The sequence below is a fragment of the Clytia hemisphaerica genome, unplaced genomic scaffold, assembly GCF_902728285.1.
Source record: "Clytia hemisphaerica strain Z4C2 unplaced genomic scaffold, Clytia hemisphaerica genome assembly, whole genome shotgun sequence".
NCBI lineage: Eukaryota > Metazoa > Cnidaria > Hydrozoa > Leptothecata > Clytiidae > Clytia > Clytia hemisphaerica.
The window spans coordinates 319587-347585 of NW_027103287.1; the positions used below are offsets into that span (position 1 = coordinate 319587).

A 27999-nucleotide genomic window follows, 5' to 3' on the forward strand; every position below is an offset into this window, starting at 1 on the left:
TGACTTAATTATTTGATTAAATACTTTATAGAGAAATGTTGAAGAATTTAAGGAGGAAGGCTCCTGAAAAGGACAAGCTTGGTCATGATTTATTCAAGTTGGCAAAGGTAAAATATTTGTTTGTTTTGGTTTTGGAAATCTGTGTGTTTGTGTGTCTGGTCATGACTTAGAAGTGATTATCTTAACTAGGACAAGTTAAAAAAAGAATATTTTATTAAGTAAACCTATTTAACTGATTGAACCTATGACCAGACAATCTCAATCGAACGGAATCGACGATCGAACCAGTCGAACCAAATCGAACGCAATCGACAGATTGAAATTTTTACTTCAGAACGGTTATATTTTTCCACCTAGGAGGTGTAAAAAAACTTTCGGAACAGGTACGAAATAGACCTTTTTTTAAAGAGGCAGCCATGTTGAATAATTACAGGACCCTACCAACGCACCGGACTGTCCGGTGTATTTGTCTGCTGGCAAAAAGTATCCTTTCTCTACACCGGACGCAATAGACCTTTTCGCCTTTGCGTCCGCCATATTGAATTGTATGCAAAAATACAGGAACGAAAATGCCGTGGTTGGATTTAGTTGGAATGTATGCAAAACATATGCAAGTTTACACAAAGATTAAAAAGACAACAAAGCATCTTATAAATAAATATTATAATCATTAGAACAATAAAAGATGGAATTTCTTAATCCAAAAGGAAATATTTACAGAACAACAAAAGCCTTTTAGGAATTTGTTCTTAAAGACATTGCATATTCTGTTTTCATACCATTAAGAAATTCCACGAAGACGGAGTACACACATCAAACTTTCAAAACACGCAAACTGAAAGCAGTAATTATGACGTCACACTTTATCAATGTTTTGATTTGATCATTTGGCGGCTCTATTCCCAGGAGAATAATTTGCCGTCAGCCGAATAAGGATTGTTTTTTACCTTCGCGGGTGATTTTTCAGTTTGAGATTCTGTCTAATGTTATGGTCTTTTGAAGTGCTTGTTCTAAGAGATGAGTGAATATAATTGTTTTTAGTTTTCAAGAGAAGCAAATTTAATCTTTCTTCTACAAGATTACACTTTAATATAATGCCAATTATGCATGTAAGTTTTTATTTAATACTTTCTTTTTGCATATGTTTGGCATACTTTCTAAGGGAATTTCACCACGGCAATTCGGCAACCATAATTTTTGCATACAATTCAATATGGCGGACGCAAAGGCGAAAAGGTCTATAAGTCCGGTGTCAGTCCGGTGTTGCATACTGGGAATTTTGGACGCCAGACATTTATGAAACAAAAATTTAAGAAACACCTGACGCACCGGACTGGTCATGTCCGGTGTTTTGATTATATCAGGTTGAAAAAAAGTATCCTTCTCCGACACCGGACATCCGACTTCCTTTAGTCCGGTGTAGAGATTGTCCGGTGGTAAAAAAATTCTCATTTTACACCGGACTTTTGCGTGTCCAGTGTTTGTTAAGTCCGGTGCGTCGGCAGGGTCCTTTAATTATGTACTCCAGCATAAAAACAATGATACAGCCATGCATAATTTTTAAAATATGCATGATATATATATACAATAATTATGCATGGCTGTATCATTGTTTTTATGCTGGGGTACATAATTATTCTGCCTCTTTAAAAAAAGGTCTATTACCAGGCAATTGATCTTACGTGAGTTAACTGTTCTTATCTACCAGGGCTGACAAAATCTTATAAGAACAAATAGCTAAATTCCAGCTCGACATCAAAGGACTTTTAAGAACAGAAACTTGATTTCCAGCTAACAGTTTAACTTTAAATATCTGTGGGAACAAATCGACAATTTTCAGATGTTTGTTGTACAGACAGAGAATTTTCAGCTGCCACTCCGGGCAACCACATTCAGAAGGAAAAGAATCAGATCTTTTTTGAAATTCCCTCAGAACAGATAGGAATTTCTTAGACACTTTATTTTTTGGATATCAAACTATTTTTTCATAAGAATAGATCATATTTTTCCAGCTGGTCCCAATCTTCAGTAGAACAGACTATATTTTTCCAGCTGTTCCCAATCTTAGTAGAACAGACCACCTTTTTCCAGCAGACTTTTTTCTTTAGTTCGCTAAGAACAGACCGCCATATCCAGCTGGAACGTCCTTCAGAAAAGATATTTTGAAGTCCCCCTTCGGTGGATGCCTTTGACATCTGTCAGTGTCAGTGGTGTGGGATCAGACACGTCCCACAACATGGCTTAAACTTTCTCAGGCCATTTTGAACTTGAAAAAGCTCCGAAAACGACCCAAATCTGGCCTGCTCATGTTTAGGCCAGGTTTTGTTTGGAAGGTGAAGTTTTATGGCCAGAACTCAAGTTTTAACAATTTTCTTTAATTTTTGGCCAATTTTTGGCCTGGTTTTCTAGAATTCTATTACTGTAATAGACCTTTTCGCCTTTCCATCCGCCATATTGAATTGTATGCAAAAATTATGGTTGCCAAATTGCCTTGGTGAGATTGCATTGAAAAGTATGCCTATGCAAAAAGGAAGTATTAATATAAAACTTACATGTATAATTGGCATCAATATTAAAGTAAAGTCTTGTTAATGAAAGATTAAATTTACTTCTTTTGAAAACTAAAAATAATCAAATTCACTCATCATTAGAACAAGCACTTCAAAAAACCATAACATTAGACATAAACTCAAGCTGAAAAATCAACCCCGAAGGTACAAAATAATCCTTATTCGACTGATGGTAAATTATTCTCCTGGGAAAAGAACCGCCAAACGATCAAATCAAAACGTTAATCTGAACCCCCTGATATGTGACGTCATAATTACTACTTTCAGTTTGCGTGTTTTGAAAGTTTGATGTGTGTACTCCGTCTTGGTGCAATTTTTTAATGGCATAAAAACAGAATATGCTATGCCTTTAAGAACAAATTTCTAAAAGGCTTTTGTTGTTCTGTAAATATTTCTTTTTGGATTAAGAAATTCTATTTTTTATTGTTCTAATGATTATGATATTTCTTTAGAAGATGCTTTGTTGTCTTTTTAATCTTTGTGTAAACTTGCATACTGTTTTGCATACTTTCCAACTAAATCCAACCACGTCTTTTTCGTTCCTGTATTTTTGCATACAATTCAAGATGGCAGGTAATACGCCAACGTACAATATCGCCTGATTACTGTGAGATCAGATAACTTTACATCATTAGGGGAACATGCATAGCCCTCAAATGAATGATCTGGCTGGTCATTTAAATACATGCAAAGTTAAATCAAGACAAACCTGATTTTCAAAATTTAAGGATTGTATTCATGTATTTAATTATTCAACCGTGCTGTTTTATTTATCAAAGATTTTGTCAAAAATACTTGTTTTGTGCGGCAATTATGTATGTAGGTATAGTAGAGCTGCAAGCGAAGCTGCATAGTTCTCGCACTGGTTTGTTTTGAAATTTTACTGCCTTGTTTGGTCAGGCATATTTTATGGGCTATGTTAGGCAAACACAAACTTGTTCTAATGTTGATCTAATGTTGTTCTAATGTAATCCCTCATCTAATTTTGACACCCTTCTTTGGCCTTTTGGAGACATTTGAAATGACTGTCACAATTTTACTCATGATAAAAATGTAACAAAATTTCAGAGGTCCTAGCTGCTGCAGTGGTTAAGCTATATAGCTGAGGTTTCCTAAGATAATCTTGTATCAACAAGAGACTTGATTAAATTGGAGCTATGAAGGTTTGTTTCAGGGTCAGTGAAATGATAAAAAAGTAACAAGCAAGAAATAAATAAGATGATAAAAATGGCCATAACTCATGAAATATGTATATTGTAAAGATGTGAAAATGTTACACATCACAGGTTATACATACACGGACCTTCATTTTGAGTTTCATGCATCAATGGCTGCTCATTTGATAAAAAAGTAACATTTTAAATCCTTGAAATTGATACTTTTAAGAGCCCTTGAACCAAACAAAATCCAAGTAAAATAATTTTTCTTTTCTGGTTTATTGGACAAAATAGGTTGAAATTGTGCTTTATATATTTTTTTTAATTGTAGAAGGCCTAAAAAGGGTAATTTTGTAACATTAAATTTAACTCTTTCATAATATTGGCATCTTTTTTATATATGTTACATTTTTACATGATTGGCATTAAAGAGATTTCAGAGATGAATTTTATTTTTTCAGAAGAAAAGTAACATACTAAAGCACTGGTTTCCATGTTAATAAGTCAACAGTATTGGGTCATTTATTGGTAATAAAGTAACAAAATTGCTATTTTTTCGCAATTTTTCCCAGTTTTGTTACAAATTTATCATGTTTTATTGACTTTTAAATAGGTATTGGATTGTTTTAACTAGCCATATGGTCAATGAATGGAAATAGTGACCCTTCGTGTCTTCAAAAGAGTCTCAATTTGATAAATATGTAACAGGAATTCAAGAGTACAAACAAACATGAGTCTAAACTTGTAGTATAGACACCCTGTTTGTTACAGATTTACCATTTTAAAACAGACAAAGAAAACATGACAATACAAAAGACATGATATTGGTCTTAGGGTCAATTTAGATTAAAGAAATAGCCTTCTTGCCACTATTTGAATTTCTTTAATGGTCTTTCAATAACAAGTGCACACCTTGTCTGGTACTAAACAAGTTTGTGGTGTTACATTTTTACCCAAATGCAGCGTTTTTATAAATTAAAGACATATTTTTAAAGGTCATAAGCCTCATTAATATTTCGCCCAAAGGAGGGCCTTTTTTGGTGAGATTGACTTGATTAAAGTGACTTTAGGTACTATTTTTGCTTTTTGCTAATACTGTTACTATTTTATCTTTTTCTTAGCCGTAGACCCTGTTACACTATTGCCCTTTATTGATTTTTTATTTTCTAATGGATAAAACTAACCGTTTGAAGAAAATTGAACAATGCAAACAACATTGAATTTCTTTAATGATAAAAAAGTTACAATTGTTACATTCTTACCAATAGCAGGCCTTTGAACACATATTTTTTTCTGAAACCACTTCTAAGTTCTGCTAAACAATAATTGTCACCCTTTTACAAATTTTGGAATCTCAAAATTGATTTGTTACAAAATTATCCACTTTTTGCTGATTTTTGCCATTTTTCAAATGTCTCCATTTTACTCACCATTTATGAACATGTCCATAGGGATAATAAGAAGGTTGTTAGGAACTCCCCCCCCCCGAGGACGCCCAGATTTTTCCCGATCATCTCGTGCCTGAAAAAATAATAAAATAATAAAATTTCCGCCAATAGTTGATGTTATCATGGTCATTATTAAAGAAGTTTATGCTGTGGTTATGCTGTGGTTATTAATTATTGCTCTAAGCTAGTCTAATAATGTGCTGACATCCCTTCCCTAATTTGGTCACCATTCTTTATAGATACCGTAAATCCTTGAATAAGCGTTCGGACGCTTATTTAATTTTTCAGGCTCTAAGGGGGGCGCTTATTTTTTTATTGCAGAAATTCGTATATCAACAAATTCAGTATCTGCTTAAACTTAACTGTTTCAAAGGGTTGATTTTTCAAAAAAGGATGAATAAAAGAAAATTTGAAAAAATCCAATTGACAATTTCTATCATTTTATTCTTAATCGTTTTCTTTCTTTTTAAGACACAAGTATCTACTCAATATCTTATTCAATCAATAACAATATTCGAATAAGCGCCCCTCCCTGGAGGGGGTGCTTATTCAAAGGGGGCGTTTATTCGAGTGGGGCGCTTATAATATTATTTTAACTAAAAGGGGGCGCTTATTCGAGCAGGGCGCTTATTCAAGCGGGGCGCTAATTCGAGGATTTACGGTAGTCATGATTGCAAGGTTAGAATTAAAGAAAGTTGTCAAGATAGTTTTCTATCTCTCTTAAGATCGTTGACAGAATTCAGTCTGGTACATCCTTGCATGGGGTGTGTGTTTGTAACAGATTTTCTATACCCTATGTCTTGGGCATAACATGCTCATTTCACCTTTAGATTAAAGCTTTTGTTTTGATTGAAAGGTCTGATGATGCTGATGTAATAAAAACAAGTGCGACAAGATTAGAAAAAGGTTTTGAAAAAATGAAAATACATTGAATAAAAAAACGTTCCTCAAACAAAGGGATTTTTACTTTTTTCGAATGTTTTTATATAATAAATAGAATGTTCTTTATAATCAAAACATTCAATTGTGAATTTGCTTGAAATCAACTTTGCTATTTTTTGTTTACAAAAGCAATAGAATGTGAGGTCACATCTCGAAACAACTTTCGATCTTTCACTTGTTTGTAGCATATTGCTGTGTAAAAAAGTAGCTTTAATTTATCTGACTCAGCATGAAGACACTGTCTAAAATAAGATCCTTTTATTCCTGTAGAAAACCTTTAAAATTAGCAGAAGAAGAATCGAAACAGCAACTTCATTTATTTCGTAAAATTTTCTTGAAAAATGCAAGAAGAAAATTATTCTCAGCAGAATTTCATCAATCCAATTTTCTGCAGATACAATTATATCCATTTACCTAATGATATTACACAGGTTATTGATCGCCTAATTTTCTACCCATTGCAACCAAATCCGCCAAATTAAGTTCCCGCCAAAACCAAAGATTGTCATGGTTGCCTAAATGACTATTTTTCCACTATTCATCCAAATTTCTTGAAGCAGGTTCAAAATAGATTTGTCAATTTATTAAGGGTTGTCATCAAAATATTTTCAAAAATTTTAAAATATTCCCTGCTAACCAAAACATTAGGCTTTGAATCTTTTATGCTGTAGTACTTTTGACAAGACACAGATTACACCACACCCAGAAAGTGCAGAGGCTGTGAAGTGACACAATAACTTTGTTTTGAATGTTTATCTTTTCATCTCTAAAACATTTTTTGTCTTTTGAAGTGATAATACATTAATAGAGAATTAACCTTTTGATTCCATTTTGACTCTAAAAATTAGCGGCAAAGCTTGGGAATTTTGTTCTTAATTCCCAGGAATCTTCTACTATACTTTTTGTGATATGAAAAAGCACATTGCGTGTCCTTAAAAAACGTTGATAAGAGGTTTTTTGGGAAGGGTTAAAAGCTGCTCATAATAATTTTGTAGCTTTAAATTTTCTTTATTCTTTAAAAACCAAACTAACCAAAGCTCTAAACAAAGATTATTATTAAGATTCCTTGCTAACGTTGTTCAGACAATGCTTACAGTCTATTTTCTCCATACAATTTTGACCCTTTGTATCTAGCCTAGGTTTTGAATAAATGGGTTTAGAAATAAGGGCTACCCTTAAAATTTTTCTGGGTAGCTTTTCTGATAATAATCCATATGGTATAAGGCATATAAGATCCGAATTTTGGTGCTTTGTTTTGCATGATAATTACACCAATTTTGCCTACTAAATCCCTATTAGGTTTTCTAAGATTTAGCTTTCCAGATTAAATTGAATCTTCATAGAATGTTAATTTTTTTCCCTAAGCTGCTAAACCATAATATTTTTATTCCTCTTAATATAAATGTACTGCTCTTTTAATATTAATCGTTTTCCCTAAAAACTGAAACACCCCTTGTTCTCTTTTGATATTTTCACATTTTCTTTCTCTTATTCACAAAAGTTTTTTTAATTATTTACTAAAAATAAAAAATTAATGCAATGAATCAGATGGATTGTTTCTCTTTCTATTTTAATAATTTTTTTTTCATACCTTGTACTGTGAGGTGCTTTGAATTATTCTCTTTGATTTTTCTTCATTTAATTCCTTAAAATAGCACCTTTGGACTGCCCATTTAATGATTACCTGCAATACAGTATGCAATTTTCCTGAAAAATTAAAAAAAACTTTTTATCTCAAATAATTTTGTATTATAACATGTAAAACGGTATTCCTAAATTAATCATTCAGCAATTCCAAAAATTATATTTGAAAAGAATGATATTTCAAGGGTGTGTTTGAATTTTTGTTAGTAAGTAAATCTGCAACCTCATTCGGAGGTGACCCTAGGACTCTTTTTCGATAGCTATCTACTGGAAGGAAGGCAAGGACGCCACTCTTTCTCCCTGGGTTGCTCTACTTACCCTTAATCCTTCTCTTAATTGCTGAGCAACAAGCAGAGAGGCATTAAGTAGCATTTTGGGAATCTTTGGTATGCCCTGGCTGGGAGATGAACCCACAACGTTGCTCACCATAGGGATACTCTACCACTGCACTACAGCACTATTTTAGTTATATTTTGTTATCAATCCAAGAAAATTGATGTTAAAAAGGAGGGTATTTATATACTATAAACATGTTTTATTATTTTTACTGTATAAATTGTTCTACCTTTCGTTTATGTTATAGACAGGAGAGCATGGATCACCAAACAAACCAAGTGCAATAGCCTATGATTCCCAATTGCATTTGTTAGCTATTGGTACACAGTCTGGGCACTTGAAAGTTTACGGAAAGCCTGGCGTAGAATTGATTGCACAAGAATCATCTGCAGCTACCACATGTATTCAGCAACTCTTCTTCCTTGAAGGACAGGTAAACAAAACTTGAGTTGAAAATAACCCTCTAATTCATAAATGATTTTTGTGAGGTTTGAAAATATTCAGATCGTGTATGGCTTGAAATAATATTCACGGTATGATTGATTTTAGCAGAGCTTTTCAGGGGTTGTCCTTAGGTGTCAGTTAAAGGTCTGATGTCTGACAATTATTTAATCTCACGAGCTAGCACAATTATTGATAATTTGAGCTCAGCACCAGCACCAGCACCAGCACCAGCACCGTAGCAGATACTCTGTCTTAAATAAAAAAAGTTATTTTCAAAAAAAGTTGTTATTTTGTACCCCAGGGCCGTATAATCAGTGTTTGTGATGATGGCGAACAAAATACACTTCACCTGTGGGAGATTAACAATCCCTATGGAAGCAAATCCATACTTGAAGAAGTCAAAGCTTGCACTCTCGAAGGACGGCTCAAGAAAATTTCTGTCTGTTGCCTGTCAATGGCAAAAGAATGTTTATATATTGGTACAGAGGGTGGCCATATTTACGTTTTGGATTTAATTTCTTTTGAATTGAAAGATCATGTCATTTACCAAGATATTGTCATGCAAAGGTATTTTGACTGTTTTATTTTGAGCTTTTTCAAACAAAGTTTTGAAATGATCATTGTGCTCAATGAAATACTTACTTTATGCTTTATGCTTTATGCTTTATGCTTACTTTATTCATTATATCTTGTTGTACTTAGGTTAATTTCAAACTGATTTTAGTCTTTAAATGACCATTATTGATCACTTTTCTGCCTTTTATACAATCATCTTTATAGTTTGTGAAGGAAATAATTGCCATTTCTTTAAAATTCTTAGAGAATTAAACTTTTTGTAGATTGAAAACTGATAATATTATCTTTCTTTAAATTTTTTAGCTTACCAGGAAATACGACAGATAATAAAAAATCAAACGGTGGTTCCGTTGAAGCACTCCAAGAACATCCTACAGACCCTGAAAAGGTACACTTTTTCTATAAGAACCAGTACATTTTTGATGAGTTCTTATTTTTTGGCACTTTGAGCCTCAAACTCAAACTATAAAAACACAATTTTTTTACTACTTTGACCCCTAAACTGCTTGAAATTGAGTAGTTCCAGGCTCAGCATTCTTGAAATGTTTTTCACATTTTTTTGGTGATTTTGAGCATCAACATCATTATTCTTATAAATCAAGTTTTCTCTTTTCTGCTCATAAGCCTAATTTTTTGCATTAGTAAGCTTTGAGATTCAGATATATATAGTGAAGATATGTAATATCTGTCATTTTAGAAAAAGAAAAGTATTGATATATAAATAACTCAAACTGATAAAAACGAAAAAAGTTAAGAATATTTTTGTTAATTGTGTGTATTTACGATTTTTTTGGTATTTTTTATTTTTTAATCATTCCGAAACAGAGGGTAATTTAGCAAAAAGTTAAAGGGAATTTAAATAGTGGTATGTGAAAGAAAAACCTAATCCAAATGAAGATAGAAGAAAAGTAATAGTGGAGAAACAATGAATTGCAAAAAACTTTTTTGATAAACAACACTTCCGTAAGTTCATCAAAATACATACAAAATGGGGACAAATACAAAAGCAAACACATCAAATAAATTAAAAAAAAAAAAAAAAAAAAAGGAAACATAAACAAAACAAAACCCGAAGTCCCAAGTCCCGACTTGTGACTGGCATAGTGACTTTCCACGTGTTTAAGGGCCCACACTCAGTCGCCTTCGGAAAACAAAGTAGAAAAAGGAACTGACCAGCAGCTTCCAAATAAATAACAGACAACAAACAGACACTACAAAACAAAACACAATCTTACATAAAAATAGAAAAAATCACACAAAAACTGAAAAGAATAGAATCGTAAGTTGGCCGAGAACCCGGTTCGGCGTGCCGCGACGGGAGAACTGCACAGGGCAAAGAAAGTAGGAAATGAATACCTCCGATGCTAATGCTAATTCTTTAGACAGAAAAAAAAAAAAAAAAAAAAAACAATCACACATACAATACACAAGAAACAATTTCACAATTTGAAAATATGTAAAAATTCTTCGACGGTTTTCCCATACTTCATAAAACAGTCAGGAAACCTGGAAAAACATTTGACAACTTGCTTCTTCAAGAAAGCGTTTGAAGCACCCTGGTTTCGCATTCGAATGAAAAGCTCAGTGACTCTAGGAGTCAGATCTTCAAACATGAGTGTGCTACGTGCTATCCGTAAAATTTCTGAAAAGACGGATCCAAAAAATGCACGATGGGATGTTACTGTCGGCATTGTGGCATCCTTACAATGAAGAAGGGAAAGGCATCTCTCTTATCAAAAAGTTTATATCTAAAAAAATTTGTTTTCAACGGTGATATCTAAATCTAAAAACGATGCATGGTTTCCATGGTGCTCAACTTTGAGATCTAGTTCTTTAGGGTAAATCTGTTTGTAGCAATTATGAAACTCATCTCTGTCATTTAAGGCACACAAATCATCAATAAATCTACCTACAGAGTGGAAGTTATAGGCACTAGGCGAACTAGCAGAAATGAGACCTTTGACATACTCAGATTCAAAATGGTACAAAAACAAATTTGCCCAAAAAGGAGCAGGATCTATTCCCATGGGAATTCCAATGCACTGTTTAAGAATAGAATTGCCAACTTTGAAATAGCAATTTTTTATCAGAAAGGACACACACTCAGACAGTGAAGTACTATATAGTCAAGAAGTATAAAACCTTCAACTACTTAAAATGGAAACAATAAAGACAAAACTCACAAAACAAAAAGACAATATAAATACAACAAAAATCTAGAATGAACATTCACAGAAAATCAATCAGGTTGGAATTGAAAAGGAAAAAATGATGACATAGACATCCATCAATGCAAAACTAGTGATCTAAAGTGACTACAAGGAAGAAAGCGACTCAATATGAGTTAAGATGGAAAGAAGTAACTCAATATGAGTCAAAAAATTTTTTAAGAAACACATTATCTGTTCCTCAGTTTTCGACCTACACAGGATTTCGGCCATTTGTGAAAATATCCTCCTATATGATGGAAATAGGGTTGTGTAGGTAGGCCAAGCAGTGTTAGCTAGACACCACCACAGATAAAAAGATGTATATATATCTTTACTCGCTTAATCCCCTTAATTTTCATATCCCTTTATCTTGCGAAGTAAAGATGATGAAAAAAGGCCAATTTGCACTCGATCTTCATTTTTGGACCTACCTGGAGGTCCTATAAATTAACCTGTGTTCATCTGTTCTTCTGTTACCAACTTTTCTCGGGATTGAATCATAGAAATTTTGTGATTTTTGGTACAAAGGTGCAAAATGGTGATTACCAAAATGTGACGGAGCCCAATTTTTGGAGAAAAAAAAATTTTGGGCCAATTTGGGCCCAAGAAATCCCAAAAATAGGGTTTTTTTGAATTTTTTGAAAACCTGTTCATTAGTTTTTCCTAATTTTTTGTACAAAAACGTAGAATTACAGTGTGCTATTTTTAAAGCTTATTTTTCGAAAAAATATGTTTTTGAGCCCAAAAATGCCCAAAAATAGGGTTTTTTGGACTTTATGAAAAATCTGTTCGTTAGTTTTTCCTGGTTTTTCCTAATTTTTTGTACAAAGACGGAGAATTACAGTGTGCTAAAATATTAAAAATTTCATTTTTCGAAAGAAAATTTTGGCACCCACAAAATTTTTAATTACAGTATTCAGTTTTGCTTCTGCATTGCCCCAAAAATGCCCCAGAAACTTTTATCATTCGTTTTATAAACAGGTAGGTCCATAAAAGTATCACTTGGTCTGTTAACACTTAATTGAAAACACTCGAAAAAACAACAAAAGGGGGGTTGAAGTTTTTCAGAGTGTGTGAAAATTTGACATTGTTAAGAAAATTGATTACTTCTTTCTTCAGCTATTGATTGGTTACAAGAAGGGCATCATTGTTCTATGGAATCAAAGCAAGATCAAAGCTGAAGGACCATTTGTGGCACAACCTGAAGTAGAAAGTGTATACTGGCACAAAAGTTGTGAACGTTTTATAAGCGCACACGAAAACGGTAGCTTGTCTGTATGGAAAGTACCTCAACACGAAACAGGAAATATAGAACAGCAATCATCAACACCTTTTGGACCTTTCCCTTGTAAAGCTATACGTAAAGTTGAATGGCATAATGATACGGTGATATTCTCAGGAGGTCTACCACGTGCTTCCTACGGTGACAAACATAGTGTTTCTATATTAGAAGACAATACTGTGAAAGTTGTTTTAGATTTCACTTCCAAAGTGATAGACTTTTTTTCGATTTATGAGGAACATGTTTTGGACGCTTTGGTAGTGTTATGTGAAGAAGAAGTGGTCGTGGTAGATTTGAAAAATAGCTCTGAAAAAGGGTAAGTTTATTCCTTTAGTTGATTTGAAATCAAATCTGTTAACTGATCCAGTCAACAACCTTTAACGTTGGATATTGTCATTTTAGTTTTTTTGCTCATTGTCTATCCTCTACATAGGAATTAAGCCAACAATTTTATTAAGTGTTCCATCTTTTAGAAGGAAATCCTTCGGGTGGAAATTTGAAGTTTTTTAATACAGTTGACATTTTTCTTAATTCGATGGTCTACATTGATACGCTCGAATAATGAGCTATTCCATTTTATATCCATACAAGGGGTTGGACGAACTTCCAGGTGGTAAAAAACTGGTTTTAGTTCGTCCACCGTCACTTTATATTCGATAAGTCCCCTTTTGAAAATCGAATTAGCGAGCGTCCACTATATGCCGCCATATATTGCAACATTCTTTTTTTAACGTGGTCAAACTTCTATTTTGACAGGTACCAAGTATACGATAAACCTTACCTAGCATGTATACATTCTTCTCCAATCTCCGCTACAACGCACGTCACGGACATCCCAAAAGACCTATGGGCGTTCTTAGTAGAAGCTGGTAAAAAACAGACAGGAAATGATACATCTTTAGAGGTAAGATATATACTAAAAAATTGTGACATGTGTAAACCCATAGGCTGTACGGTTGTAGCTTGTACGGTTCTCAATGCACTTTTTCTTTATACGACGGAGTCTCTTTGACTCGAACTTTTTTAAGTAAGTAAGTCTGCGACCGCAGTCGGAGGCGACCCGAAGGCTCCTCTTTCGATAGCTAACTACCCGAAGGTAAGGGAGGGCGCCACTCTTTCTTGAGAATATTTTGAGAATCTTTGGTATGACCCGGCTGGGGATTGAACCCACAACCTTGCGAACCGTAGCCGGATGCTCTACCACTGCACTACGATCGCTAACCGAACCTCTTTAACTCGATGTCTCCATAACACGAAGAAGTTTTCTAGTCCCTTCAGTTTACAATGCCTTATAGACCCCATAACTCAAAATTTTCTTACCTCGAACACATTTGTGTTCCTGCGAGTGTTCGTGTTTTAGAGAGTGCACTGTACATAGGAAAATTACAAAATATGCTATAATATCATATTAATTCATTCATTAATTCAACGAAGTCATTCTTTCATCCAAGTATTATAATCGCATTGTACATGAGAAGTATTTGTATCTAATTTATTTTAAGTCATGGCCAGTAGATGGTGGTAGATGCTTGTTACCTGAATTAATGAAACATGATATTCTAATAACCGGGTAAGACATTCTTATGACGTTTATAAAGGCACCTTGATAAGGCCTTGAAGTATATTTATTTAAGTAATCTAAAAGTCATGTGATAGATCTCAATTAATTCACATCAGGTAAAATATATTTTTATATGTTTGAATAGCTACCAGTTTATACGGGCTAAACTGCCCCAGGTGACAGTGCTTGAACATAAAAGCTTTGTTGGAAATCAATGTTTACTCTAAAATTAAGTAAGTAAGTCTGCGACTGTATTTAGAGGCGACCCGATAGAGATGGAACCCACCACCTTGCACAACGTAGCTGGGTACTCTACGTTTACACTACAGTCGACCATAAGCTAAACCAAATTCTTTTTAATGAATTTATTTTCGATTTTCTTTTCCATTGCTAGACATGAAGACGGTACAGTAAAGTTTTGGAACGTAACTGGTCTTTCATTTACTCTGATCTACACTATATCTACATCCAAGCTCTTTCAAAGGTAAGTGAACCTATCTATTCATGACATCCACCATTGCAATGTCTTCTGACATTACATCACGGACCCAACAACTGATTGGTTGAAAGTGAAGTACTGATTGATTTTACGGCAATTTCAACCAATCAGCTGTTGGGTCAGTGGAAGACATTGCAATGGTGCATATCATGAATTATGTTTCGGAAAATGATATATTCAATATTTTTCGGCTTTATTTTAAAGGCATTGGAGACATTACTTCATAAAATATTACCTTATCTTCTAAGACATTTCATGCTCCATGAACATTGCATCAAAAATCTTTAAAATGTTTTTATTCTCAGTATTTTATAAGCATAAATTGGGGTAATGTCCTTAGAGGTCGCAAAATAGCCCAAGGATGACCATTCAAGCCTTGTGATCTTTTATTCCTTGTTTTTTTGAATGAAAACTTTTTTTCTCCATAGTGACATGGACGACGGACCTCCACCTGACGACGGTGACGACGAAGATTGGCCTCCCTTTAAAAAAGTCGGCAATTTCGACCCGTTCGCCGACGATCCACGGTTTGTCGTGCAAAAAATCTTGCTGTGTCCCGTCACTAAGGTGTTGTTAGTGGGTGGTAGTGGTGGGCAACTAATGATTTATAACTTGCAAGAAAACGAGAAAGACTCTACTGAGGTAGGATAAAGTTTTTTCCACGTTTTCAAATTTTGAGAGAAATCGTTCGCTCTTGCAAAAGTATATCAGGGCGAAATCTTTTTTAGCCAAGATATAATAACTTTTTTACACTGAAGTTAACAGTGCTAGCGAGGTTTGCGTCGTCTGGATTGTTTCACCAATATTCGACTTGAACATAAAAAGATATATACAACTAAAATTTCCTGTGTTGTTACCCGTAATGTTTCTTCTATTTATACTTAATTATAATTGCACTATACCAAAAATGAAGATGGAACCCAAAAGGTTGCACTGAAAAGACCAATTTAAGTTAGGCTAAGGGTACAGGGAATTAAAATGTTTTGAAAGTCGCTTCTCTTAAAGTTTTCTTTTAACAATTGAAAAAGTTCGTTCGTCTCAGAGAGGCTCAAAAAGAAGCTTTCCTTCTGCAAATTCAACAAAATTCTGCAAAATGGAAAAACAGTTTTGCTTCGACCACTATGTATTTTAAAATGTACACCACTTTGAATCTCATGTTTCTATTTTCTTCCTTTTCTCCCAAACAACAACAACAGATTACAGACGTGAACGTCATCGCCAATTTAGAAGGATTCGAATGGAAAGGACACGGTCCGCTTTCCTTACGTACCGACCCCGTACAAACACAACATGGCATTCTGCCGGAAAGAGTTCTACAACTTCGACCGTCCGCTCCGATCACTGCAATAGCCATGGAATCAGCGTGGGGACTGTAAGGAATTTAATTATATTTTTGGACCTACCTCCGGGTGCCCCGGTGGAGGTCCTATAAATTAACCCATGTCCGTTTGTTCGTTCGTTCTTCCGTCCGTCCGTCCGTCTGTTACCAGCTTTTCTCAGGATTGGCTCATTAAGTTTTTTTGATTTTTGGCACAATGATGCAAAATGGCAATGCCCAAAATCTGACGGAGCCTGATTTTTTTGATCCTGTTGTACCTCATTGGAGAACAAATTTATTGCGCGCAATTTGGGCAAAACCTACCCTACAAACCTAGGGTTTCTTGCGCTTTGTGCACATACACTCCTTCATTACTTGTTTCTGACCTATTTTATGTTACAAAGATGGATGGGATAGGTACTCATCTCTTATATGGCCAGATCATGTGTGCAAATGGTTTTTCCCAAGAAAATTAACTTACTTATTCCTGCACTAAAGATCACAGCGGTACTGTTAGTATATGGGGATGAATCAATTCCCTGTTAAAACCTAAATACTAGTCGTATTCAGAGCTGATAGACTTTTCTTGCAAAGGTTGTTTGTGCAGCGTCATGTTTTTTTAACTAGTTACTCATTGTGCCTTACAAATGAAATGCAATAATGGTCAATGATAAAATGTGAAGGAGCCAGCATTGACTATAGATGGTGTAGCTATATAGTCTATGTGGTCAAAATTTTGTAGAGGCAAAAATTTATTGCGACATAAGAAATGGGTTTTTTGTACATATAGTGCACAAACCGAATCAATAGCAACAGGAAAAACGCCAAGACATATCCAGAAAACCGGCGTATTTCCTGTGTCTGATTTATTTTTGTCTACAAGAGATGTTTTCGGGACGGGAAACGAATGATTTTCTCATACACAGAAAATGCGTTGACTAAGGCCATGTTTTAGGGGGACTTCAAGTTAAATAGCTCATTTTCGGACAGAGAAAATACAGAAAAAGGAAAAAAGAAGAAAAATAGAAAGAAAAACTTATGACTAAAATCCGAGAAAGTGCCAAAAACCCGTTTTCAGGGATATTCGGCATTTTCGGCCGGAAAATCCAAAAAATTTTTTTTCGAAAATCGGGCGCAGTAACATTTGGTGCAACGCCATTTTTGCCATCATTAAAAAAATCAGAAAAAACAATTGAGCCAATCCCCGAGCAAATATGGCAAACCGACTTTTCTTCTTTTTTTGTTTTTGAACGGCGAAGGACGCAACTGTGACATGGGTTAATTAAAGGGACCTCCACCTGTGTAACCGGAGTGTAGGCAACACAAATTGCTGACAAAATGATGTCCTAGAATTGTTCATTTTCTTTCACACTTCCGTCCACCAAGAATTTCATAAAAAAAGTGCGAAACTATGGACAGTGTATGGCCGTCGTCATTTGCGAAAAGAACCAAATTGCATGCGCAAAAATAACGTGTATGATAATAGAGTTTGAAAAGTACACCGGTTAAAAATGCATAGTTAAAAAAAAATGGATGTCAAATGTGTGAACAGAGTGTGAAAAGAGACGTCAGGAATTTGGAGTCGCAATTCTGGTAAAAGTGGAGTCATAATCTTCCTTGTGAGCATGGTGTTTAATTAAACTTATATGACAACTAGTTGTAGATGGGTAAAAATAAAAATGTGGAAGGTAGTGTGAAACGCCAACTGAAGAATCAAATAAAAAATAGTCCGCCTTAATAATCCTGATAATTTACGTGAGCATTGTATTTCGCGTCCTCAAGTTTGTCGAACTTTAATTGTAGCGAGTACGTAAAAGAATAGCGCATCCTTAATTTGGGCATCTGCAATTTGGGTATTGAGTGGTCGAGATTAAAGTGAGCTCCACTCATCAGGTATGTATACCAAAAGAAGATACACAAGAGGCATATTTAACTAATAAGGTTCTTGGTTATTATAAGGCACCAATGGATGTGAATTCAACTTGCATATAGATATCACTGCGCTTCAAACTTAATTTTCAGTAAGTCTTAAATTCTATCTCTCCTTTTTGATATATCGTCACAATCTCCTCTGCCAATCACTTCTGTCAATAAAAGCCTGCTTTTTTATGAAATTGTCCCAACAATTATCGGATATTGCAACCAACCGTAAAACTAAAGTACACTATTAACAAAGCCCCCACTCCAACATCCCACCTTTCATACACCTTCTCTCGCCATTACATTTTGATAGAGGGGTGTTTTTTTCAACTTATCCTCCTATCATCCCTCCCACGGCCTTCCTCCTGCCGTCCAACTCACCATACTAATGTCCCAATCCAGCCCTTCAATAATATGCCTCACTCTCGGTTTCTTCCCCTTCGATTTTTACTTCTTCATCACTACTTCCCCATTGTTCTGTGTAAGCTCATTTTAACTATCTGTATACAAAAGGAAGTTTTATTCAGGTTCCCCCAACTCTACCTACACCAGCAATAATCGATACTCATAGCATATTTCATCCTTTTTCGCTCCTTAGTCACAGGTTCACCTGCCGATCTTACTCTCTTCTTGTGCCATTTAATCACATCCACCCCAACCATCCCCTCTTTTATGTCCTCAGGTCCTCCACTCATTCCCGTTAACTGACAAACCGTATCTGCGATGTTTAAAATCTAATGGGAAACTAAATATTGTGAACACCTGCCTTTGATTTCTTTGACCCACAACACAACATTCATTTAATCACTTTATCGTTTCCCTCCCCCGTTCTCTCTCACCTCTATCTACTTCCATTAGCCATCTTAATCTGCTCCGTCATTCCTACTACCTACCACACCCTTCTCCCCTCCTATTCTATCACCACCCTTCCCTCACGCCTTCACCCCCTTTTCCCACCACCTTTCCGCATGGGTTCTTTTCACCCTTTTCAGCTTACTTCCTCACCTTACCCGGCCCACTTTCACAAATCCTTCCCAACCCTCTCGATTCACTTCTTAAGTTCTCCTTCGCTCATCCATACCCCCCCCTACCCCCCTCCCTGGTATCGCTCGTTCCACCACTTACTGCACACGCTTCCCCGTCCCATCTCCTGTGTCCGCTTCTTTACTCCTTTCCTGTATTATCTTTGTCCCCTTCTGCTACGTTCCCCAAGGCGGCTTTTCCTGTTGTTAATTTATTAATGTAAAACAACGATACCGGTGGCCTGTCCCTATAAAAATGTCTATCCAGGCGAGGACTACTATTACTATTAGTTCCCAAGATTCACCTGTTTCGCCCTTCTTTTCAACAAATTCCTAACGCGTGGTTGCCTCCCCGCAAACTTCTTGCACCTCCCCCCCATGTCCACTCAATGAATTCTGACCACACAACGGACTGAACATTTTTATCACTCCATGACAAAACCCTTCACCATATATCGCAAACACCCGTGTCCAAACCAGCTCCATTGATACGACAGAACCAGCTTCTGACTCGCCACTCCCGGTCCTCACTAGTGTCTCTTTTACCTTATGATGTGGGTCATGGTGCCTTTCTAGCCCCCGCTACGCTAATCCAGCTGTTAGTATCCTTCTATCCACTCCTTTGGTTCACCTCACCCTCCTCCGATCCAGCCTCTCAGAATATTTCGTCTTTAACCCCTTTATCTGCTCGTCCCCTTTCACGCCTTTTTGTTAGCCATACTTGCACCCTCTTTCCCAGCTCCACCTCTCTCCCCCCCCCTGTCCCTCTCCATCTTTCACGTAGTCGTGTGTCACTTTCCGAAATTTCTATCTACGGATTTAATCACCCTTTCTAAACTAATTTTTTTCTGCCATTTCAATATCAGTCTCACTCAGTACTGATCTGTGTTGTCAAACTTCAGTCGCCCATACATTCATTACTTCTCAAATCCAACGTTATTCTCTCGTCACGTATCTTTTTTCCCTTTCTTCTTCCATCCGATTCTATTCTGTCCTTACTCACCTCAGTTTCTTGTTTCACTATCCTTTTCCACCCCTATCCCCATCCCTCTTCTTCCCTTTCATTCTGACCCTGCCCTCCGCCATGGGTATTGGGTGTTCGGGTTTATACTACCTCAGTTCTCAATAATTCATATTTTCCCTGTTTATTTTCTCTCTCCCCACTCCTTTCCCTTTTCCCGTTCCCCTCCTCCTCTTCCCTACCCACTATACATCATTTTCAACCTCTTTCTTCCAACCTCTGTTCATTTCCCCTTTCTTTTCCCCCCTCGCCTGTTGTCATTCCTTCCGTGTCCCGATAAACCTTTTTTCCTCGGTTTCCCCTCTTTTTTTCCACTCCTCCCCTCTTCTCCCCTTTTCGATGTCCCCGTTAGCCGTCCTATGCCTTCGTTGTCACCCCCTTATTTTCTTCCACACATCCACTCTTCCTTATATCCTCTGCACTCCCTCTCCTTCACCTCCTCTTCTCCTTTCACTTCCCCCCTTCTTTCCCCCCCTTTCCTTCCCCCTCTCTCTTCCTCTTTTCCCGCCTTCTCCCTTTTTTCTCCTTCTTCCTCCTTTTTTTCCCCCTCTCTCCCCCCCCCTCTTCTCCTTCCCCCCCTCCTCCCTCCTCCTCCCTTTCCCCTTTCTCTTCCCCCCCCCCTCTCTTCCCTTCCCCCCCCTCCCCCCTTTTTCCCCCCTTCTTCCTCCCCTTTTTTCCCCTCCCTCTCCCCCCCCTTCTCTCCCCCATTTTTTCCCCCCCCCCCCCCTCTTTTTCTTTTTTCCCCTCGCTTCCCCCCTCTTCCCCCCTCCCCTCCTTCCCCCCCCCTCCTTCCCCTTTCTCTCCCCCTTCCTCTTCTCCCCCCCCCCCCCCCCCCCTCCCCCCCCTCCCCCTTTTTCCCCCCCCCCCCTTCCCCCCCCCCCCCTTTCCCTTCCCCCCTCTCCTTCCCCCTCCCCTCCCCCCCTCCCTTCCCTTCCCCTCTCTTCCCTCCCCACCTTTTCTCTCTCCTCCCCCCTTCCCCCTTCCCTTCCTTTTCCTTTTTTCCCCCCCCCCCCCCCCTTTTCCTTCTTTTTCCCTTCCCCCCTCCCCCCCCCCCCCTTTTCCTCCTTCTTTTCTTTTCTTTTTTCCCCCCTCCTTCTTTTTTTTTTTCCCCCTCTCTCTCCCCCCTTCCTCCCCTCCCCCCCCCCTTTCCTTTCCCCCCCCCTTCTTTTCCTTCCTTCCTTTTCTCTTTTTCCTTCTCCTCTTCCCCCCCCCCCTTCCCTCCCTTTTTCCTTTCTCCCCTTCCCCCTTCCCTCTTCCCTTCCCTTTTTTCCCCTTTTCCCTCCTTTTTCCTTTTTCCCCCCTCCCCCCCCTTTTCCTCTTTTTTCCCCCCCCCCCCCTTTCCCCCTCTTGGCTCCCGGAATTTCGTATTTTGGGGAAATTCCTTTTAACCAAATAAGAAAATATAGCTTTTCTCAATGTTGACTCATTATTTTTTTCTGATTTTTTGCACAATGATGCAAAATGACAATACCTAAAATGTGACGGAGCCGGATTTTCGAAAAACATTTTTTTTCCGGCCGAAAATGCCGGAAATATGCCGGAAAAACCGGTTTTTTGACATTTTCTCGAATTTTCATCCTTAGATTTTCTGATTTATTGCAGAATTATGCGTATTCGCAATACTTTAAACATGACCGAGTTTGTTTTTTTGAGAAAAATTCTTTTCCGGCTGAAAATGCCGGAAATATGATGCCGGTAATCGCCGTTTTTGCAGATTTTCAATTGACTTTTTCCTTATTTCTTTGTTTTTTTCACACAAAAACATTATTGATAACAATGCTCACCATCATAAGCATGATTCAATTGTCAATAAAACTGATTTTTGCGACCAGAACTTTCTATCTATTTTTCCCCTAGAATCTTTCCCTCTCCCCCTAGACTAGTAAACCACGTCGTTGTATTTTGCTGCAGATTAAACTTGCAATAGGATCTATTCTTCTATGTGTTCACTGAATCTTTCCAAACCACTCTCCCGTGGCAATTTCTATTTTTTATAAGAACTCTTTATTATAAGCACTATTCCCGCGTTCCTGTGTCCAAGGAAAGGGGACAAGCTGGAGTTTTTACAAGCTCTTATTTGATTTGGTTGGTCGTTAAGATGTAATAAAAGAATCTCATTACTTTTTCTAAAGAACGCGTCATCTCTAACACTTTAAATGACCAATTAGTGAAGTATCTTGTAAAAACTCCAAGGCATCTCAAGGAAAGACAGACGCTTGCTAGTCTACTCTTCCCCCATCAACAATCAATGATGAATTTATTGCGTTATGCATTTTCGCTAAACGCTATATTTTCCAACTGATTTTTTCGTTTTTCTCCTCGCATTGCTATCTAACTTTCATCATCAGGTAGGTCCAGTCAGCGTCTAGCTTGTTTTTAAGGGATTTTAAATAATCGTTAATTTTTTTTACATTTCATCATTGTTTTCACTTTTTTCACTGTTGATTTAAATTACAGGCTGGCAGTTGGGACGTGCCACGGTCTTGTCGTGTTCGATTATCTTCTTCATAAAGTGGCGCTTGTCAAATGTACCGTCAACCCTACGGGTTAGTGTTCATTATGAACCTGTCTTCATTTCTTTTCACTTTGTAGCATAAAGGTCATAAAATGGGGGGGTGATTTTTTTCGGAAAGTTGCAAAATGGTCCCCCGCCCTACAATTAAGCACGCAAGAGCATGGTCGATTCATTTACTGAAAGGGAGCTCCAATTAGTCTGTTGCCTGTTTTCAGGCTATGTTCCTCAAAGTATCCATTGTCTCTAAATCAACAATAACGTTAAATGTTAATTCATGCAATGCATATTCCTTTAATTTTCAATAATTACTTTAACTTTAACATTTTGTAGAACGTTGCTGAGATATCAAAAAGCAATTTTTAATCTTTAACGTTTGCAAACAGTTATTTCTGACAAATTCAAAATTCAAAATCTTTACTATAGATCTTGCTAACACTGGAGCCGGTATTCAACGAAAACGTACATTAGCTAAATCTTTACGTGATTCTTTCCGCCGTCTGCGTAGCAAACGTGGCTCTAAACGTGGTAAAAAGGACGGCAACAAAGCCGACGGAGCTGCATCACCGGGCGGAGTCCGCTCTGTTGGATACGAGGCTAGCCCACAAACGAGGCTGATCGACGAACAGAGGGTGGACGAAGATATGTTGAGCATGGTTCGATGTATTTACTTTGGTGAAACATTCCTTGGAGATGGTAGGTTTTTCATTTTTACTGTAAGGTAATTTCAGTGTGTTAGTGTTTGATTGGCAGGCAAAAAATCACCCAGTGTTTACCTTTACAATAAAGCTCGATGGTTATAAAACCCTAAAATTCCCGGGGGCTTGATCTTATCGGAGTTTTTGATTTTTCTAAAAAAGCGATGCATTGTGGGATTGTTTCGGGAGTAAGTATTACAATAGAAATCTATTAGTCTTAGGAATTCCTCGAGGGAATTCTATTGTAATACGCCCGAAACAATCCCACAATTCATCGCTTTTTTTAGAAAAATCAAAAACTCCGATAAGATCTATTACCAAAAGAGGGTTCAGACCCATGCCGCACTTTTAGAATAATCATTGCTTAGTAATTCGATTCTATCCAAATAATCGAGTGAAAGCTCTAGGCATTGCTAATCATTACTGATAACTTTGATTTCATGACATTTTCTCAAAACCTCAATCCAATCTTAAACCATGTTCGCATGTGACGGTTCCGTTTCGCTCCGAAACAGAATGAAGCCATTCTATTGGTTAGAAGTGACGTAACACTTGAATGTATCCAATAGAATGGCTTCGTTTCGGAGCGAAACGGAACCGTCACGTGCGAACATAATTTTAATCCTATACCAAGCTTCCCTACCAAATTCTTACTTAGTCTATTGTATAATTGTGTATTGTATAATCATCTACTTTTCATTAGGCGGACATCGCACAGCCACTATGTGGGCAGGAACGAACGCAGGCTACATTTACGTCTACTCGCTCATCATCCCGCCAAAAGATGAACGCCACACCACCGAAGTCAAAACGGAAGTCGGTAAAGAACTCAAGTTGAAACATCACGCGCCCGTGGTTAATATTTTCGTCGTCGATAAAAACGGTGTTCCGGTTTGTTCAGTATCTGAACAAGAAGCCGGGAGGACTCAAAAATCGGACATGTCCGGGGGACATTCGGTGTTGATCTCCTCTGAGGAACAATTCAAAGTATTCACGTTACCGACACTGAGGCCGCGTAATAAGGAAAAGCTGACGGCCGTTGACGGATCGCGCGTGCGAAAGTTGGGGATCATCGATATTCCTAGTAAAACACCAGGTAAGCTTTCAGTTAAATTACTATTTCTACTTTTACTTTATACAATGTTGATCAAGAAATTGACCAACATTGCGTATTAATATCTATCAAATATTTAAGGTAATTTTTTCTCAGTGAGCAATCTCCTTCTTTTTACAATGTATCTTTGATTGATTGATTGATTGATTGATTGATTGATTGATTGATTGATTGATTGATTGATTGATTGATTGATTGATTGATTGATTGATTGATTGATTGATTGATTGATTGATTGATTGATTGATTGATTGATTGATTGATTGATTGATTGATTGATTGATTGATTGATTGATTGATTGATTTCTTGATCAAAAATTCGATTCGCGCGACAAACTGACCTTTTAATACGTGCACTTTTTTGTCTCGCTCAATAGAGGGTGCAGATATTGTACACCATTGCTTGATGTGTTTGACTAATCAAGGCGATGTGATGATCTACTCCATCCCCAACCTCAAACAACAAATGAAGAAAAATGTCGCTAAAAGGGAGGACATAAGGTATAATGTTTTTTAATTTAAGTACTGGTGAATATTTACTCAGCGTCGGCGTTCTTTTTTTTAATTTTCATGAATCACAATAACAATATTCTTGAGGTGTTTTAGTATGCTCATTTTATCCAGAAAGTACTGAGAAGTGGCTTTGATTCTGTCTTTGATCCACCTTCAATTCCTTTAACTTGTTCTTAGTTTTCCGCCAAATTGCTCTGATATAATTCTCTACATATTTTGGACAGTTCTAAATTTCAGAATTCTAAAGATTTCAATTTGACAGCTGGGCTGCACAGATCTCTCAAAACATTACGTATATACAAACGATAAACAACTTGTTGTTTCCAATTTAGAAAACAGTGAACTTTTTTCTGAATTATGAGGAGAACATTATCATCAACATTGGTTAACCTATTAACTGTCTTACCTCGTTTTAGAGCGATCTCATCTTTACTGTTCACACATGACGGCGAAGGATTTTATTTGAAATCAACGTCCGAGCTTCAACGTTTCTCTGTTCTCTCATCCAACAAGTAAGACTTTGAATTGTTATTGTTTCGCCGCTGTTTTCACATTTTTGTATTCTGTTCATCTGCTTGCTCCCTCTCTGAAGAAAGAGACCAAGGTTAATACCTACGTTTCATGAATATTGTTCGATTGTTACCTGGTTGGAAAAAAATGCATGGAACAATTTTTTGATGAAAATCCCCAAAACCGGGAATTGTTGGCAGATATCAGTGAACAGGTCAATTTAACGCCTTCCAATCAATTGACGTCATTCGATACTGGTCAATTTGATCCCAGCCTCCTTATTAAGTTTTTATTTTTTTTTTAAATTAAAAAGATACCCCCAGATATTCACCCAAGGAATTTTCAGCTCAACTGAAGTTGAGAACTAGATCACTATAAAGTGAATAGTTTTATAAAAAGGATAAATTAAAAAACGGAGGTTACGCCGGGGCGTACCGCCACTATTTTTTTCTGTAAACCACGGTGATGGCTGTAAACTCTGCGTATACTATCCCACAAACGGGCTATAGCATTGTCCAAGCGAAAAGGTATTAACTTCCTCCTCATTGCTATTGCAGGATAGTACCAGACACGATCATCAAATTGCCACACGGTATGCGCCCTGATGAAGACGACCGCTCCGATGATGATGAGCTGACTTCTCCGACCTCACCCACATCTCGTAAGTGTTTAGTATGGAGTACTCCAACTTTGCCTATGGTGTAATGGTATCTATGGACCTAGTTAATCTTCAATCAAGATCTGTACAATAAAGCTCAACAGCCAACTTTCATCTTCATAAATACCCGGTTTCTACTATCGTCTTATATCATTTTCCGTAAAGCCTTCAACACAAGATCACATGTATGACAGGTGTAGATCCTACGCTTGGTGACTCAAGCGAATCTTTGTCTACATACCTTTATTCATGATATGCAACACTACGATGTCTTCTGACATTACATCACGGACCCAAAAGCTGATTGGTTTTAAGTGACGTAAAATCAGTCATCACGTCACTTGCAACCAATCAGCTATTGGGTCCGTGATGTAATGTCAGAAGACATTGCAGTGTTGCATATCATAAATACCTTACGAAGGGATCAACAATACGAGATACAATTATACAATGATATGCACCACTGGAGAGTCTTCTGAGAACTTTTAGAACTTTCCACCCAATACGTCACCTAAACAATAGAAAAAGTGACGTATTGGGTGGAACAAAAACAGAAAAGTTGCATAATTTCGTGAAGTCATTGCAGTGGTGCATATCATGAATATGAATATCCCTCCAAATTAGTAACCTTCTGTTGTCTCGATCCAATCTACATTGCTAATCCGAACTCAACCGAGGAATCTCAATTGTTCGAATTACAGAAAGATTTGAACGTTATAGAAAGCATTTTAAGAAGGTTTTTCCTTGATGGGGACTGCTTAATAGTTTGAATTATAACTTCTATTTTCAGCATTTTGCTGAATGCGTTTGTCTGACAATCCTTTGTCAGTTTATCCCATATAGTAAGGAAACCTTCATCATTAAATATATTTGTTTTTCTTTTCACAGCGGTCAGCTTCAATTCCAATATCACCAACCATAAGACTGAAAAAGTAAGAATTCCGTTCTCGGTTGGATCTTTTTTTATAAGAAACAATAAATTTCCATATCAGACGGTACACAACGTCGAAACAACGTCCATGTGACATTCATAACGTCCATATAACGTTATTTGAACGTTAAAACAACGTTGTGTGCCAGCTGGGACTCCAAAGAATAGAACTATTTTTCTGAGAGACTGAATCTAAGGCTTGTGTTCTCATAAAATTGTTCTTATAAAAAAAGGTGTAAACATGAGTCTGATGATGACCATTTGTTAATTTTTTTTCGGTCTCTTTACGTTTCCTTATTTACTTCCTTTTCTATTTCCATTCCATATTTATCATTAGGTAGTAGGTCCAATATGCATTGTCCTTGTTTTAGATTTTCAGAGTTTTTCAATTTTTTTCTTTCATCACACCATTGTTTTTCTTTTATCATTTGATAATATCTTCGCTGGTTATTTCATAGGAGGCAGACTCTGTGACGGCAGTATCTTTCAAGCCGATGAACAACCATGACGAAGCTCCTCCCAATCCAACCATCGAAGTGGAAATCAGCTAGAAATCACGCTATAAACTGACGTAGATGACGAAATTATAAATTTCGAGTATGGTGCACAATTCGGTATGAATTACTTAGAGCTGTACGAACCAAGTTGGTCGAGAACCTGTGATAGGTGTTGGCAAATCAAACTAGAGGAAAATAATGAATTAAAACTTTTTTTAAAAGTGACGTAGATAACATAAAGGAAAATATTATCTGAGCTACATTTTCAAAGAGCGCGCGTAGAAAGGTCGCGCGGAGCCGTCCCGCGTGCACTACCAGATAACAAGACTATTCAATGGAATTGGTATGCTAAACTTACACTTAGGTATGTATGATAATTTAAAATTTTATTTCAAGGTATTATTTTTTTTGGCTTTTGTTTTGTTATTATTTTTTATTTTTTGCTTTTTAGAATTTTTAAGTCTCCTTTTAGTATTATTTTAAATATTATATTACTATACGAGGAAAGATTATTAATTTTATGCCCCTCCCCTGTCTCTGGTTTTGCCTGAATATTTTTTTTCTAATTTGAAGGGGTATTAATGTCCGAATATTAAATTTTTGTTTTTTTGTGTAT

The 27999-nt window shown here is 36.8% G+C and overlaps 2 protein-coding genes across 3 annotated transcripts in view; one reads left to right on the top strand and one right to left on the bottom strand.

Annotated features, from left to right (window-relative positions):
- The window catches only part of LOC136808750 (ubiquitin carboxyl-terminal hydrolase 22-like), a 151219-nt gene that overhangs the window by 93272 nt on the left and 29948 nt on the right, over positions 1 to 27999 (bottom strand). Inside the window, exon 1 of one of the 2 annotated variants that reach the window (XM_067065291.1) lies at positions 10866 to 10872. The exons of the other annotated variant lie outside the window; for it this stretch is intronic. The gene's annotated coding sequence lies outside the window, so the exon portion shown is untranslated. Of the gene's footprint in view, positions 1 to 10865; positions 10873 to 27999 lie in introns of those variants that run through there. 2 annotated transcript variants of the gene reach the window in all.
- On the top strand, positions 2 to 27998 carry LOC136808738 (lethal(2) giant larvae protein homolog 1-like). Its single transcript, XM_067065283.1, has 18 exons — positions 2 to 107; positions 8345 to 8530; positions 8843 to 9108; positions 9421 to 9505; positions 12447 to 12925; positions 13366 to 13513; positions 14112 to 14179; positions 14565 to 14654; positions 15098 to 15311; positions 15866 to 16041; positions 22408 to 22496; positions 22889 to 23158; positions 23864 to 24256; positions 24652 to 24775; positions 25204 to 25299; positions 25855 to 25958; positions 26844 to 26889; positions 27344 to 27998. Exons 1-18 carry the CDS (start codon positions 36 to 38, stop codon positions 27435 to 27437), a joined length of 3000 nt encoding a protein of 999 aa, XP_066921384.1. The 5' UTR covers positions 2 to 35; the 3' UTR covers positions 27438 to 27998.

Coding starts and splice junctions, on each gene's coding strand:
- LOC136808738 (XM_067065283.1), top strand. CDS start 36: ATGTTGAAGAATTTAAGGAGGAAGGCTCCTGAAAAGGACAAGCTTGGT. Junction 12,926..13,365: donor AAAAATAGCTCTGAAAAAGG/GTAAGTTTATTC, acceptor CTATTTTGACAG/GTACCAAGTATACGATAAAC. Junction 16,042..22,407: donor ATGGAATCAGCGTGGGGACT/GTAAGGAATTTA, acceptor TTTAAATTACAG/GCTGGCAGTTGGGACGTGCC.